The sequence below is a fragment of the Lichtheimia ornata genome (assembly GCF_029851405.1).
Source record: "Lichtheimia ornata isolate CBS 291.66 chromosome Unknown scaffold00003, whole genome shotgun sequence".
Lineage (NCBI taxonomy): Eukaryota > Fungi > Mucoromycota > Mucoromycetes > Mucorales > Lichtheimiaceae > Lichtheimia > Lichtheimia ornata.
This window is the reverse complement of record NW_026695323.1, coordinates 579958-594208: the sequence shown is the minus strand read 5'-3', so window position 1 is coordinate 594208 and position 14251 is coordinate 579958. Positions and strand designations below refer to the sequence as shown.

Sequence of the window (14251 nt, the reverse complement as noted above, 5' to 3'; positions counted from 1 at the left end):
GAACCAAAGAGGCGAATGCATTGACACGGGGTCTGCGAGCTTATTTCCTTTGCTGATCGAACGAGGGCAGCAGCAGCACCACCACCACTACCACATAATGAGACTTGTCTCTCTTCTATGCAGGGCATCACAATCCACTCTTGTGGATCCAATGGCCATTTGTTGAATATACGAAATGCTTCTTTTTTTGCGCCTATTCGTCTCCTTCAAAAGAATCCAAGTTCCATTTCGCCCAAGCACTCTATCCCCTATAAATGCCATTCATCATATGATACCTCAATGGATGATAATGACACTCTCAAGACACATTACATTTCATATCGCATTTCGATCATAAGGAATCATAGTCAATAAACATGTTTATATATAAAAGTGTGTGGTCTCCATGGAAACTACGTCTCATGCAACACAAATAGGTGATTTGATGTACCGTCAATTCGCTATTTTCTTTCTTCCTTTTCAACGACGACATGCAACAGCCTTCAACATCAACGCACGATCGTTTGGAGACAACAACAAAAGTGAGCGGCTCCGTCATTGCCAAGCTTCTTCTTTTCACCATTGCCATGGTGGTGTTGCCGATTGGGACCTACTTTACAACAGTGGATAGGGTGTTTGGCGGTAAGGAGGGTGGGGGAGAGTAACTAGGGAACAGCAGTTGGATCATGTTGCCAAGAACGACTATTGACATGTTGTTGTTGGTTATGTAGGCAACGGTGCCTATGCCGCAGGAGCTGCAGCAGGAATGGCCAATGTCGTCGCAATAGCGTATGTGATTGTTGCCGCTATCGAAGGACAGCAACAGCAAGACAAGGATAAAAAGAGTGACTAGGTTAGGAGTGTGTGATGTGTGATGAAAAGCCAACCGTCATCGGAAGAGTGGTTTCCCCTGGTGTTACCGCGTTGTCTCCTTTCAACATACATCTCCATCCATCCACGCACATACACACCCACGCACCCATCCGTATTCATACCCATAATGTAGCCATCTTTTCTCTATTTTTGATTATCTTGGTCACTATGCTCACTCACCTTTCCCTAATCTTCACCCCCCTTGCTCCCAATGATCCTAGTTCTCGGATAAAGAACCTATTGCAATCATCATCATCATCTCATATTATCCCTGGAAAATGTGAATTGCCTACAAAAATTGAAATAGCCATCCTGCTACCTTTCTTTCTTCTCCACTTTTCCGTATGTTATGAGTCGCCCCTTTGTCACTGTTGATTACTTTTCGCACCAATGGGAAGCACTCGATCTTGGATGTGCATCACTCGAACTAAAACGACAACTCGCTGAAACTCGACGAAAACTACTATCCGTTCAAGGTCAATTGGATTCTCAACATGATGCCTTACGTCAATGGGGTCTTGGCATACCTACCACTAAAGCCTTTTCATCCTTATCCAAAGAAAAAAATCGGTTGCTGAGCGACGAATATCGGTTGTGTCGATTGGAAAACGTGGGTTGGCGACAACATGCAGCTCAACATGGCCTCAAGATCGACCCGATCGACATCAACTGGCAAAAAAACTCAGATGTCATTTGGCTGTATGGTCCCCTCTTTCGTCGAGATGACAATGATATCGATTTTGAAAAACGTTTGGCTGGTGTATCCACAACAACAACACATCCTAACCACCATCATCATCATGATACCAACATGGCTTTGAAACCCGCCCTGAAAAAAAGGAGCGAGACCAAGGAAGAGTATGTTGAAAAGCTTTTGGGCAAGGCTGCATTCAAAAAAGTCAAACGACGAAGCTTTCCAGCTGATCATACCACCACCATGATGGACTTTGACATGATTGAACAACATGATGTTACGACCAAAAAGAGGACTTTGCGATTCAAACCTGATGTTCTCGAGTACATTTATCATGCCGATATGCCATTGAGACGTAACCCTTCTTCTTCACGCTCCAAGCATAAACGTAGCAATAGCAACGGTAGTAATGGTGGCAAGTCATCCTCTGCAGCCTGTCAACGAGCCAAAGCTCTTTTGTTAGCAGCACGATCAAACGATTCATCATCATCAACAACCACTACCACAACATCACCACTTCAGACACAAACACCCCCAATCACCCTACCACCTAGTCCTCCCCTCTCACCCTCGTCCAAAGATACCAGCAGCATACAGCATAATGATGTCTATGAAGGGGGAGGCTGGTTATGGTCTTTTTTCTCATCTCCATCTGATACTACTACGACTTCTTCTTCAACACCACCACCATCTCCACCAGGATCACCTTGTCCAAATATAGGTGCTACTTCTACTACTACCACAACCACTACTTCATCTCCTCCTTCTCCTCCTCTTGAATCGGTTCCTAATCTTTGTGCCAACTTGCTTTCTCTTTCGGCTGAAATGATCACGCTTATGGGTACAGCAGCATTATACAAAGGAATTAGCTATGGTTTGGGATGTCCTGCAGCTCAGCATCAAGTGGTCAACACCACCTGTATTGCTAACCGGTCGAAAGCATCATGATCTCAAATCGTATAGCCCCGTGCTTTTGAAACTTTAAAAAAATTATTCAACGCCTCTTTTCCATAAATTAGTCAACTGGTCCGAGTGTTATCCTAACTAGAAAGTGTACGGGGATGTTCCTGACATGTGGGAGAAAAGAGAGAGAGAGAGAGCGAACGTACGTAAATAATGCATGCTGTGTGGCAACCATGGTCAAAGTGAGTGGGTGGTTGGTGGTGGTACATAGTGGTTGGTGTTCTCTCCTTGTGACAAAGGAGATGGGTGATGATGATGATCGTAGTAAAGGAGTTGTTTGCTCTCTCGATCGTTTCCCATAAATGCCATTTGTTTTCCTTGAATGGTTGCTAAGCTTACAACATGTTGGCCGGTGCGATCCCACCTCTTACCGGGTGCCTGGAAAGGAACATCGTAACGAGAGATCAATGGAGCCAAGATGATACGTACGTATTCGATCGAGCAACAATGATACCTCCTTACGTACGTACAACAAAGAAAAAGCCGAGGAGGAGGAGAAGAACGTACCCAATGATCATGACACATGCTCATACAGTGGACATTGTTCTTCCGTGTATGTGTATGTACCTGAAGAGAGGGAGAAAAGATTACGATCGAATCGCCCACAATGCAAGATCTCCATAAAACAAACGATGACCTATCGAGATGATTACTCACCACCTCCTTTTGTTATTGCTATATCGGTTTGAAATGGTAAATCCAGGTCTATGTTTTTGTTCCCAAATCCTCATCATCGCCCTTGACGCTTGCTCTTTTCCTCCTCCTCCTCCTCCTCTTCCTCCTCTTCCCTCCCTTTTTTCCACAGCAACAGAGATCGATCCGTATTCCCAATGTTTTTCTTTGTTGGCGATCGATCGGTTACATACACCCTCCTCTTTATGAACTATAGTCAATTGTGCTAAGGATTCCCCTGCATGATATCGAAATTCCCTTTATGTTTGTTATTCCTCCTTTTTTATTTGGTAGGTGTTTGATGTTGATGATGACGGTGGTGGTGCACATAGTCTCTTAGGTATTCTGTCAAATAAACTAGCATCTTGTGGAAGCGATCCATATCTCGGTATTTGAATGGCCATGCGTCTCTTTTCCGCTGCTCCCACTCGGCAAAATGCGTCAAGTGTGCCTGCACCTTGTCAATCACAATGATCCATTCATATTGCAGTAAACGTGTAGGGATAGCCGCACGGATCACATCTTCACATACACTGACGGCAAGAAAAAAGCAAAAGAGCGACGTCACCGTAAATACTGCCAAAGTCCCAATCGCCATATACGACGTCAACGTAATCAGGAATTGCGGCAGGACACGACCATGGGCTCTGAGCCAAGCCTTGGGCTCATTATTAGAAACGGCTGCTGATGGGTGCAATGTATCGACCGGTGTTGTTGTGGTGGTTGCCATCAGAGGGCACGGTATAAGTTGGGTATGTGGTGGTGGGCTTAGTTGTGGTGTCGAGTAAGAAAAAAAAAGATGTGATAGTCATGTGTAGTATTATGTATCATCATTGACTGTATCCCAGCCGTTCCCATCACTTGACCACATATGATTTTATTGTTGTTCCACGCACCATGGTAACCGTGGGTACCTATTCTTTCTTATACGTATCATAACAACCATCCATATAAAGACTCTCTTATGAATAAATCCCAAAGTTCCCAACAAGTGACATTTTCGGATCAATACAAAATCGGTTTTATCTATACTACATTGGTCTATGTATCTACTACTGTCATCGTCTTTTGCCGCCTTTGCCTTGTGGTACTGCAAGCGCATGACCCGTGCTTTTGATATGATTGAAGAGCTGATTTCGTGTTTCAAAACTTTCACCACAGACATTGCATCGTTGCTATGTACAATCATCCACGTCAATCAATGATCACATCACATCATAATCCAAGAGTACTACTTACGCCTTGTTCCTTTTCCTTTTCTTCCTTTTGTTTCTTCTTTTCCTTTCTCTTTTCACGCTTGGCTTTGGCACTCTCCTTCTGGGGGACATTGTCTTGTTCATCTGCTGCAGCAGCAGAGACTTCTGATCCAGGGCTATTTTTCCTCCTTCGTCGAGACCGTTGTTCAAGCTCAAGCGCTGCTGTCAATTGACTGATCTCATCCTCCTCGTTGGCGTCATCATCAGCTTGCTCAAAACCAAATTTGGGACCCTTTTTATTCTTTTTCTTCTTTTTGGATGAGCTGGTGATAATGGGTACGTCGCCATCATCTTCTGGTATAGGGAGCGATGCCTCGTTTGCTGCTGTATCCTTGGATGTGAAATCAAAGGCTTCATCATCAGCCATCATTTCTTGTTTCATGGCTTGAGCAAGCTTGACATGCTTTCGACTGCTTTCATGCGCCACGTATTGTTGCTCGCTCTTGTAAAACTTGTCGCAGACCACGCAGTAAAAATCCGTTTCATCATTTGCAGCGCCATCATTGTCCTCCTCTTCCTCATCTTCGGATAATACCATGGTAACCTTTTCCCATTCTTGCTCCTTGTATGAGGCAAGTTGTGCTTGGAGCTCTTCCTTTTCACGTTGTGCACGAGCCTTTTGTTCAGCTTGAATGGCTTCACGTCGTTGCTGTTCCTCCACTTGATATTTTTTGAAACGTGGATCACGTTTACGTACAAAGGCTGCCAAACTCTACAACCCTCTTGTTAACAATGAGCCTCCCTATAAAAATAGTATATATCCTACATACCCTGACGGTGTCATTGTATTCTTTCCTTGCCACTTCACGTGCCTTTCTATTCTCCTTTTCCATGGCTCGACGTACAAATCGATTGGGTGCATCAGGTAATCGCCATTTGTCCATCCATGCAAATGATTTGACACTGCTGAAATTCATCCATGCTGCATAGAAATCACGAGCATAAGCGCCATAGCCGAGATAGCCATCCTGATCCGCAAAGGGTGTCTTCGAATTGCCAAATGATGGGTGATGTGTAAAGGATTGGGCATCATTTTCATCTGGCATGTAAGCGGATGCTTCTTCCTCATCAAGTTTTTGAAACAGCTTGCGATAGACAGCATAAAAGCCCTACAAAGTAACACGTTAAATGACAATGCAACATCCCCTCTCTCTCTCTCTCTCTCTTTTTTTTTTTGTAACCTACCTTGTCATCATCTCCAAAACCACGGAACTCTGACATGCTAAAGTATCGCATGAGATCCTCGGCTGTTGTTCCAGCACTGCTATCCTTGCTACCAGGGCGATCGTCTCCACGGAGAATTGCATCACGATGTCCATCGTACCTTTTATAGACACTCAGCGTACATAAAACATGGCTATAGGTATATATCTTCTATTACCATGCACGCTCATGTGGATCGGATAAGACTTCATAGGCCTCTTGGATCATGGCAAATCGCGCAGTTGCCTCCTCAACACGATCGGCATTCTTGTCTATATATGAGACGTTTCCAATCAATAAGAAGCTCTTTAGTCCATTTCGAATCGCTCTATTGCTGACCAGGATGCCATATTAAAGCTTGCTTTCGATACGCCTTTTTAAGGTCGACGTCGGTTGCCGTTCGTTCGACATTGAGTAGATCGTAGTAGCAGATCCGCATTGGAGCACTGGTACAACAACGGTTGGCGGGGGAGAACCATGCTTCTCAGCAATAAATTCGAACAACTCAGTCGGCTGCTGCTGCCCCTTGTGATACAAGATACGGGATGGCTTCTTTGTAGCCTAGCAACCCAACAATCTTTGTCATTAAATAAACATGTTTCAAATGGATGACTACTATGCAAGCATTTTATTGTTTCTGGCTATGTTGTATATGCTTTTTAGGCGACCTGACGCATATGTTGACCGACCTTGGTCAAATCGACATCAAGGGCAATGGGGCTACTGCACTCCTCTTGATGATAATGATGATGTTGTAGGATGCCTGTTTGTGAAGTGATGCTATCATTGAGTTCTTGTGGAGGTGTCATGGGTGGTTCAGAATCCAAAGGCGAATTTTCTTCTTCTTCTTCAGGGTCACGAAGCTGTACCGATTGTCTTGGTGAAAAATCCCATGCTAATAAAAAAAGTGACCCTATTAGGTGATGCTTCGTTTCATTGGATGAATGATTTATATATATATATACCTTGGCCTGCTCCTACATGGTGATGATGATTGCGTCCACCAGAACCCACAATGGCTGGTACACCATGATAATGTAAATCAGGACGTTTATCCAAATCGATCTTGGCCAAAAATCGCATCAGCAATTGGGGTGTGGGTGCTCTTTTCAAGAATGGATGTGCCAAAGCTTCCGTTGCCGAGCAACGTGACTCTGGGTCTTTGTGCAAACATTGATCCAAAAAGCTCTGAAAATAAATGGTATAGTCATATTGACATCCACTGGATGCTAATGTAGGTGGTGGATCATTGACTATCATGGAGAAAATCTAATCCTATTATTAGCTTACGCACAATGTGTATATGGCATTTAGATGTATACTATACTTACCGCCATGGGATCATGATCCGTGTAAGGGGGTCGGCCACAGGCCAACTCAATGGCAGTGACAGCCAATGACCAAATGTCAACAAGGGTATTGTATTCACGATTTTTCAGAATTTCAGGAGCCATCCAGCAAGGTGTGCCAACAAACGACCTGCGTACTGCATTCTTGCTTGGACGACTAAATGAGGAATCACATGAAAGTCCACCAGAGTGATGACTTGAACCACCACCACCACCACCACCAGGTACCAAAAGTCGACTTCTTGCTTCATCATCATCTCCCACATGGGTTCCTTGAGGACTCAACACCAATGTGGATGCTTGTGAGATACGCACACTGGGTACATCAATACTAGGTGGTTTGTCAGCAGCGACAACAGCCAATGGTGGCAATAGCATCTGCATAAATGAATCTGACAATGCATCTTCTTCCGCCGTTGTATTAGTGTCGTCGGATGTTGAACCACCACCGCCAACGGGTTTAAGTCTTGCTTGTTGTTGTTGTTGTTGTCGTTGTCGATAACGTGAGCGTTGACTACAAGATGCTATTGAAGCACCTGCTGATGAAGAGCTTCGTGGTGGTGTTGTTGTTTTTGTAGCTGTGACCACATCCATTGTACGAAGATGGTTGCTCACTCCAAAATCGGCTAGCTTGACAGTTCCAGTATCCCGGTCCAAAAGCAGATTGGCGGATTTGACGTCACGGTGCACAAGCCCATTATCGTGAAGGTACTCCAAACCAAGCATCACTTGCTTGACAATGCTGCAAAATAGAGTTTGAGTTATACACACGTGTTAAAAGTGAAAAGGGTGATTGTTGTTATTACCATGCGACAATGGGCTCTTCCAGACCCTCGTGTTGCGTGTGTACTAGTAGATCATGGCAGGACCCTAAAATGGCGTATGTCTAATTAGCTGACTCTATACATATGCATACAAGTCTCACGGTACAATGATGAGGAAAAAAGGGGGGGTAGTATGTACATCATCATGGGTGGCAATTTAAGAATCATCATTACCTGCTGACATGATCGGCGTGATAATATACAAATGTGATAGGGATACAAAGCTCTGGTAAACAGGGAGCAAATGGGTATGGCGACACAAGGTCATGATCTGGATCTCTTTACGTAAAGCATCCAATCGAGAAGCATCCTCTTGACCCTTATCAAGCAATTCCAAATTGACCTTTTTAATAGCTACTGGATATCGGGATGGTGTATGCACAGCAGAAAACACAGCAGCGGTTGCCCCTGAGCCTATATGTAAAGGATCATGTAAGACCTCAAGTATAGAATCATCGTATATGTATTTTACCTATCAAGCGATACGTCTCGTAATCTTCAATCTTGGTGGAAAAGGAGGATGATTTTGGTGATCGATTAGCCGAGCGTGATCGAAAAGAGGATGTCAACCGATTCATCATCTCGCTCAACGATCGTTGTCTTGATAAAGGCTTTTCCTCTTTGTTTGGAATGCTTTCGCTATCGGCTCTTCCACGTCGTTTACGACGTGTCGCTGATGACAACATGCGATTTAGCGACTTTTGGCGAGAGATAGTAGTCGACCGTGACCGTTGCAACTCGACATTGGAGGAGGATGGTGATATTAAAGGCGTAACCACGGTTTCGGTTGACATGATGAGAGTCGATTTTGGTGGAAAAGTGATGCTTTACGAAAAAGAGATCTGTAAATTTAGTGAATGTTTATATATAAGATGTAGTAAGGGCTTGGCAATGAAAGAAAACCAGGATGGGGCGTATGTATTTGTGAATGGTAATGAATGTAATATACGTTATAAAGGAGATGTTGCACAACTACTACATGTGGTGTCAAAAGCAAATCAGGGGGGTTGCTATTATGCCATGGATCATGGCATGATGATGATGATGGCGGTGCTGATGGAAGCAAGGGGGAGGGAGAGAGAGAGACAAGTATGTAAATAAAGCCGGCAGCTACTATGTCGGTTGATTGAAACGTTGATAACCCAGCAACCAGCACACAACGTTCGAGACACACACCCACAAACCTTTTATTTGACATTCTCCCTTGGAATGGGATGACATGCATTATTGTCCATCACCTTTTACAAGTGACCATCCCTGAAAGGACCAGGTTGTGTTACATGCATCCTGTTTGAAGTATAGATGGGGGTTACGTTTGTGACAAGGGCGGGATTGTGTGTGGGTGTGGTGTGACCTGATGTAATCATTCACGCATGAAAAGTGACATAATTTGCATTCGATTATCGAGGAATGGTGCCATTCAATCTCTTTTATAAAAGGACAATGAGATGTCTTTTGTTTCTTTGAGCCAATTGAACGAATATGGATAACAGCAAACAATGGGCACACACATACACAAGTCGCACCACCAGATTTGGCTCGTAAATTATTCAGAGCGCTGTACAAGGCGCTGACTCAGTATCCTTCCTTCTTCTCTTTCCACACATCTACCATCGGGCATTCTGCAATCGCTCTCTCGCCGTGATGCAACATGTTGAGGCGTCTCTTCTATCAGCCACTCGGCTCGAAGAGGAAGGAAAAGTCAAGGTGAGCTCATTAACAACACCCCAATGCACACCATCACGGAAAAAGAAGGTTGGACTTATATATCGAACGCGGTTTCGTAGGATGCCTATATGTCCTATATGGATATAACACAACAAGCATTGCAGGGTCTCTATGATATCAAGTTTATCCATTCTTGTAAGTAAAAAAGGGGTGGTATCCTAGTTGAATGCAACGAAAAAGTCTCACGCTTAGCATTATTGTGAGTAGCCATTGTCTCGCAACCAAAGCAGTATACGGCATTGATCTCCGCGATGCACACTTGTTTGACACATATTGAACATATCATCGACACCCATTCGCCATCCAAAAATCAGATACCCGAGCAGCCTATTGCACCAAAGTCACCTCGACCCCCTCTTCCACCCAAACCTTCTCGTATACAAAAGCCTGTCATCCCTCCAAAGCCATTACGACCTACTCCATCCCGGCCAGCATCTCCGATCAAAGATTTGGGTAATTAATATCAGCAATAGTAGCAGTACTTTTATTATTGACACACGTGCTATTAATCATTATAGACCACCAACCACCTGTACCCAAACCACGTATTCCACAGCGTCCATTACCTGATGATATCCGCCCTGTGAGTGCACCTCAATCACCAGCCAATGATCCCAACATTGATAACTATCGACGACCTCATTCCGAGACCCCTCCACATGATGACATGGCAACCAAAGTGATGCACAACAGAGCCGTTGCAGAAGGCAAAGTCGACCCAACGCATCTTGTTCCTGCACAAACCAATGCTGGCGATAGCCTTAGCCCACCAACAACAACATCACTCAACACCGATCATCTTCCCATCATTCCAGCACCACCTCTCTTGACAACGCATCGTATCCTGCAGGCCAGGTTAGATGAATTGGAAAGCATCATCAAAGATTGCAGACAGCGTAAACAACAAACAAGTGGAAACAAAGCTGCTGAATTGGATAACACCATCTTACAATACACGGGAGCTGCAGCTGATGTGAAACATACCTTGAATCGTGTACGTACGCTGTACATGAGTGCCGCTACCATCCCAACCATATTGCAATTCCCAGCACACATGATCGCTTATCAAGTCACCCTCATCGAAAGCGCCATCTTCAATGCAATTCCACCAAAAGCATTATTGGAACATTCAGCAAAACATCCTCATCCACGCATCGTTGCATCTACCGATTTCTTCAATTACTTGACTCGCGTCATTGAACATACCATTCTTTTACCCCAAGAAGCTTCTTCACGTGCTCAGCATATCAACCATTGGATTAAAGTGGCATCAAAGTGCTTGGATCTCAACAATTATCAAACACTCAAAGCCATTGTATCAGCCCTTGGTACACCACCTGTGCAACGATTACGACGAACATGGGCTTATATTCCCAAAAAGAGCATGACCAAGCTTGAAGGACTCAATGAATTGATGAGCGAGAGCGACAATTACGGCAAATATCGTGAGCATATGGGCATGGTGAATGCATCCGTTATCCAAGGACGTAGTGCAGCCAATATTCGTGCCGAACATTATACCAAGCCTACTGTACCTTTCTTGGGAACGTTTATTCATGATATGACGTACATGCTTGCTGCTGCCAACAATAACAAAGCTGCTGCCATGGAGGATCCACGCGTTGCAGCCGTCCTTGATATCATTAGCAGTTTTCAAAAAGGACCAGCCTACACTGCTGTGCCACCGAATTGGTTTGTGAAAGCAGCGCAAAAACACCATCACTTGCGTCCTGCAGCTTTATCGAGCGCCTTATTGCATCGGTCTGCATCAGGCATTGGAAGATTTAGTGGTGGCATGTTTGGGGGGAACAGCAACAACAACAACAACGATGATGATGCAGCAAACAAAGAAAATATGGTCGAAGAGGATAGTCTCGAAGAGCAACAACAGACAATTACACAATATCTATTAATGCGATCTTGGGTGAATCAGAATACGATTGATGAGCTTAGCGTGTTACGAGAACCGCCACGCCAACAGCAACAACCCGGGTCCTCCTCCTATCGTAGCACTACAGGGAGCAATCATCATACTAGTTCAGTGATCAGCAACACTAGCTCATTGATGAGATTTAGTACCGGCAGCATATCGCAAAGCACGCTTACAGGTGGTAGTCGAGCCACCAGTATGGAAGATTATTCTCCTGATGCAAGTGACGATCCTGACACTATCAAGGTTTGGCATCGGCACAGCCACGATGATGACCACAACCACCATCCAGTAAACAAAGCACCACATATCCCTCCAAGACCACCACCTCGCAATAAGGAGGATGATGAAAAAGATTTCAAAGCAGCATTAGCTCAACGGATCCAAGCGCAGGTCGATGCACGACATCCTCCTCCTCCTCCTCCTAGTCACCCTTGAATGAAAAGAGAGATTAGCTTTTTCCACCCCCTGTCTCATTTGATTCTCCTTCTTCTTTCATGTATTTTTACACTCACACACACACTCTCTCTCTCTTATACACATGCACATGTAAAAACAAAGCGAGAGCATATAAAGTAAAACGTTACTAAATTTGTCTCACTCGCATACACTCATGCATTAGTGGTGAAATTGGGCTTGTTTAGTCGTTGTTTTTTTGTTTGGGTACCAGGGCGTCGTCGATCCTTTTTTTTCTCTCTTGTCGGCGCAACACCGAAAATGGCGCGGACGATCCTTAGGAGAGATAAACATATGTACATTTGTTACTGAGGAGAAAGAAACCTTATTTATAGTACACACTCACACATACATACATACATACACAAACGACGACGATCAACTATAAAAGACCAGCCGTCGATCTCTGTTGGGAGCTGTAGAATCACACACATTTCTTTGTATACAATTCAATAATGAAGCCCACCAATCCTCTTGTCATCACTCTCATTACTTCAGCCATCTTGGCAACCACCACTCAAGGTCTACCCGCACCTGTAGGCTATGCTCTCGATCATCAAAATGCTGTTGGCGCTCTAGATACTACCGTTGTTGGTGCACAATTGTTGAAACGCCACAAGGGTCACGATAGTGGCAGTAGCAGTGACGATCAGGATTCATCTTCCCAAGATGATGATTCTTCTCAAAGTGATGATCATGATTCATCTTCCAAGGATGATGATTCTCAAGATAGCGATAATCAAGATGATTCCCAAGATGATGATAACCAAGATGACAGCCAAGATAACGATAACCAAGATGATGGCCAAGATGTTGATAACCAAGACGATGGCCAAGATGACAGCAATAACGATGACGAATCGTCTTCCGATGCACAAGCATCATCTGCAGATGATAATGGTGATGATAATGGTGATGATACTACTGGTCAAGACACCCAAGATGATGAAAGTGGTGATGCTCAAGATGATGACAGTGGCGATAGCCAAGATGGTAAGAAACATATTTTTCGGATTAAACATGCATGCATTGATAGCTGACGTTTGCTATTCATAGATGGCTCTCAAGATGATGAAGGTGATAATGATAGCTCTGCTGCTGAATCGCGCGATGTTGGTGATTCATCTGCCGATAGCTCTCAAGATAGCAGCGATCCCTCTGGTGATGATTCTCAAGATGCCACTGCTTCTGCCGATGATTCTCAAGATAGCAGCGATCCCTCTGGTGATGATTCCCAAGATGCCACTGCTGCTGCCGATGATTCTCAAGATGGCAGTGATCCTTCCGGTGATGATTCTCAAGATGCCACTGCTGCTGGTGATGACTCCCAAGATGGCAGCGATCCCTCTGGTGATGATTCTCAAGATGCCACTGCTGCTGCCGATGACTCTCAAGATGGCAGTGATCCTTCTGGTGACGACCAAGGTGTTGCTGTTGCTGCTGGTGCATCATCATCGGATAGTGGTAGCAGTGATCAAGATGCCCAAGCTTCTGGTGCCGATGATGGCTCATCAAGTGGTGATGTGAGCACTGCTAGTGCCACTGGTGCCGATGATTCAAGCTCTTCAGATGCCTCCTCCTCTTCCGATAGCGGTTCTACAGAAGCTTCTCCATCCGAAGATGCATCTGGATCTTCTGAATCAGATGCTTCAGCAGCTTCTGCAAGTGGTGATGCTACTACAAGTGATGATGCTACTGCTAGTGACGCCTCTGCAAGTGATGATGCTACTGCTAGTGATGCCTCTGCAAGTGGTGATGCTACTGCTAGTGATGCCTCTGCAAGTGGTGATGCTTTTGCTAGTGGTGATGCTTCTGCTAGTGGTGATGCCTCTGCTAGTGGTGATGCTTCTGCTAGTGGTGATGCTTCATCCCCTACGGATAGTGCATCTGCAAGTGATGCATTTGGTTCATCAGGTGTAAGCGCAAGTGATTTCTCTGGAGCTTCAGCAACTGATTCTTCAGCCTTGTCTCCATCCTCAGCTGATTCATTTGGCTCATCCTCAGCTGGTGGTTTGAGCCCTACTCTCTCGTCTTCATCATCCGATGCTAGCTCATCATCGGCATCAGCTTCAGGTATTGAAGGTGCTCCTGCTGGAAGTGGTAGCTCGTATTTGCGACCTGTCTTATGCAGCATTGCTGCCCCTGTTGCCCTTGCAGCCTTGATTTTCAACTTGTAACAACATTACACAACCCCTCCCCATGATCCATCCCTCTCTTATTCCTCATACCTCCCCCTCTCCCTTGTTTGATTATTTCCACCACTCAATTCGCGTATACCTTAGTAAATAAAGACTGTAAGAGTGTGTATAAATCTTTATGGTTTA

The 14251-nt window shown here is 44.6% G+C and overlaps 7 protein-coding genes across 7 annotated transcripts; 4 read left to right on the top strand and 3 right to left on the bottom strand.

Annotated features, from left to right (window-relative positions):
• Nucleotides 1–470: 470 nt before the first annotated feature.
• Nucleotides 471–832, top strand: O0I10_001205 (uncharacterized protein; the record flags this gene model as incomplete). Its single annotated transcript, XM_058481302.1, has 2 exons — nt 471–621; nt 711–832. The coding sequence occupies 2 exons, from the start codon at nt 471–473 to the stop codon at nt 830–832; spliced, it is 273 nt and encodes a 90-aa protein (XP_058347940.1).
• Nucleotides 833–1201: 369 nt separating this feature from the next.
• O0I10_001204 (uncharacterized protein) lies at nt 1202–2494 on the top strand (the record flags this gene model as incomplete). Its single annotated transcript, XM_058481301.1, has 1 exon — nt 1202–2494. One exon carries the CDS (start codon nt 1202–1204, stop codon nt 2492–2494), a length of 1293 nt encoding a protein of 430 aa, XP_058347939.1.
• Nucleotides 2495–3464: 970 nt separating this feature from the next.
• O0I10_001203 (uncharacterized protein) lies at nt 3465–3911 on the bottom strand (the record flags this gene model as incomplete). Its single annotated transcript, XM_058481300.1, has 1 exon — nt 3465–3911. One exon carries the CDS (start codon nt 3909–3911, stop codon nt 3465–3467), a length of 447 nt encoding a protein of 148 aa, XP_058347938.1.
• Nucleotides 3912–4239: 328 nt separating this feature from the next.
• On the bottom strand, nt 4240–6079 carry O0I10_001202 (uncharacterized protein; the record flags this gene model as incomplete). Its single annotated transcript, XM_058481299.1, has 6 exons — nt 4240–4356; nt 4421–5149; nt 5208–5546; nt 5623–5761; nt 5819–5912; nt 5980–6079. 6 exons carry the CDS (start codon nt 6077–6079, stop codon nt 4240–4242), a joined length of 1518 nt encoding a protein of 505 aa, XP_058347937.1.
• Nucleotides 6080–6299: 220 nt separating this feature from the next.
• Nucleotides 6300–8607, bottom strand: O0I10_001201 (uncharacterized protein; the record flags this gene model as incomplete). Its single annotated transcript, XM_058481298.1, has 6 exons — nt 6300–6535; nt 6606–6909; nt 6972–7731; nt 7796–7859; nt 7988–8227; nt 8286–8607. 6 exons carry the CDS (start codon nt 8605–8607, stop codon nt 6300–6302), a joined length of 1926 nt encoding a protein of 641 aa, XP_058347936.1.
• Nucleotides 8608–9457: 850 nt separating this feature from the next.
• O0I10_001200 (uncharacterized protein) lies at nt 9458–11909 on the top strand (the record flags this gene model as incomplete). The annotated part of the gene is made up of 4 exons (XM_058481297.1): nt 9458–9520; nt 9601–9676; nt 9749–9994; nt 10060–11909. The coding sequence occupies 4 exons, from the start codon at nt 9458–9460 to the stop codon at nt 11907–11909; spliced, it is 2235 nt and encodes a 744-aa protein (XP_058347935.1).
• A 473-nt stretch (nt 11910–12382) lies between these two features.
• O0I10_001199 (uncharacterized protein) lies at nt 12383–14104 on the top strand (the record flags this gene model as incomplete). The annotated part of the gene is made up of 2 exons (XM_058481296.1): nt 12383–12920; nt 12984–14104. The coding sequence occupies 2 exons, from the start codon at nt 12383–12385 to the stop codon at nt 14102–14104; spliced, it is 1659 nt and encodes a 552-aa protein (XP_058347934.1).
• Between the last annotated feature and the right edge of the window lie 147 nt (nt 14105–14251).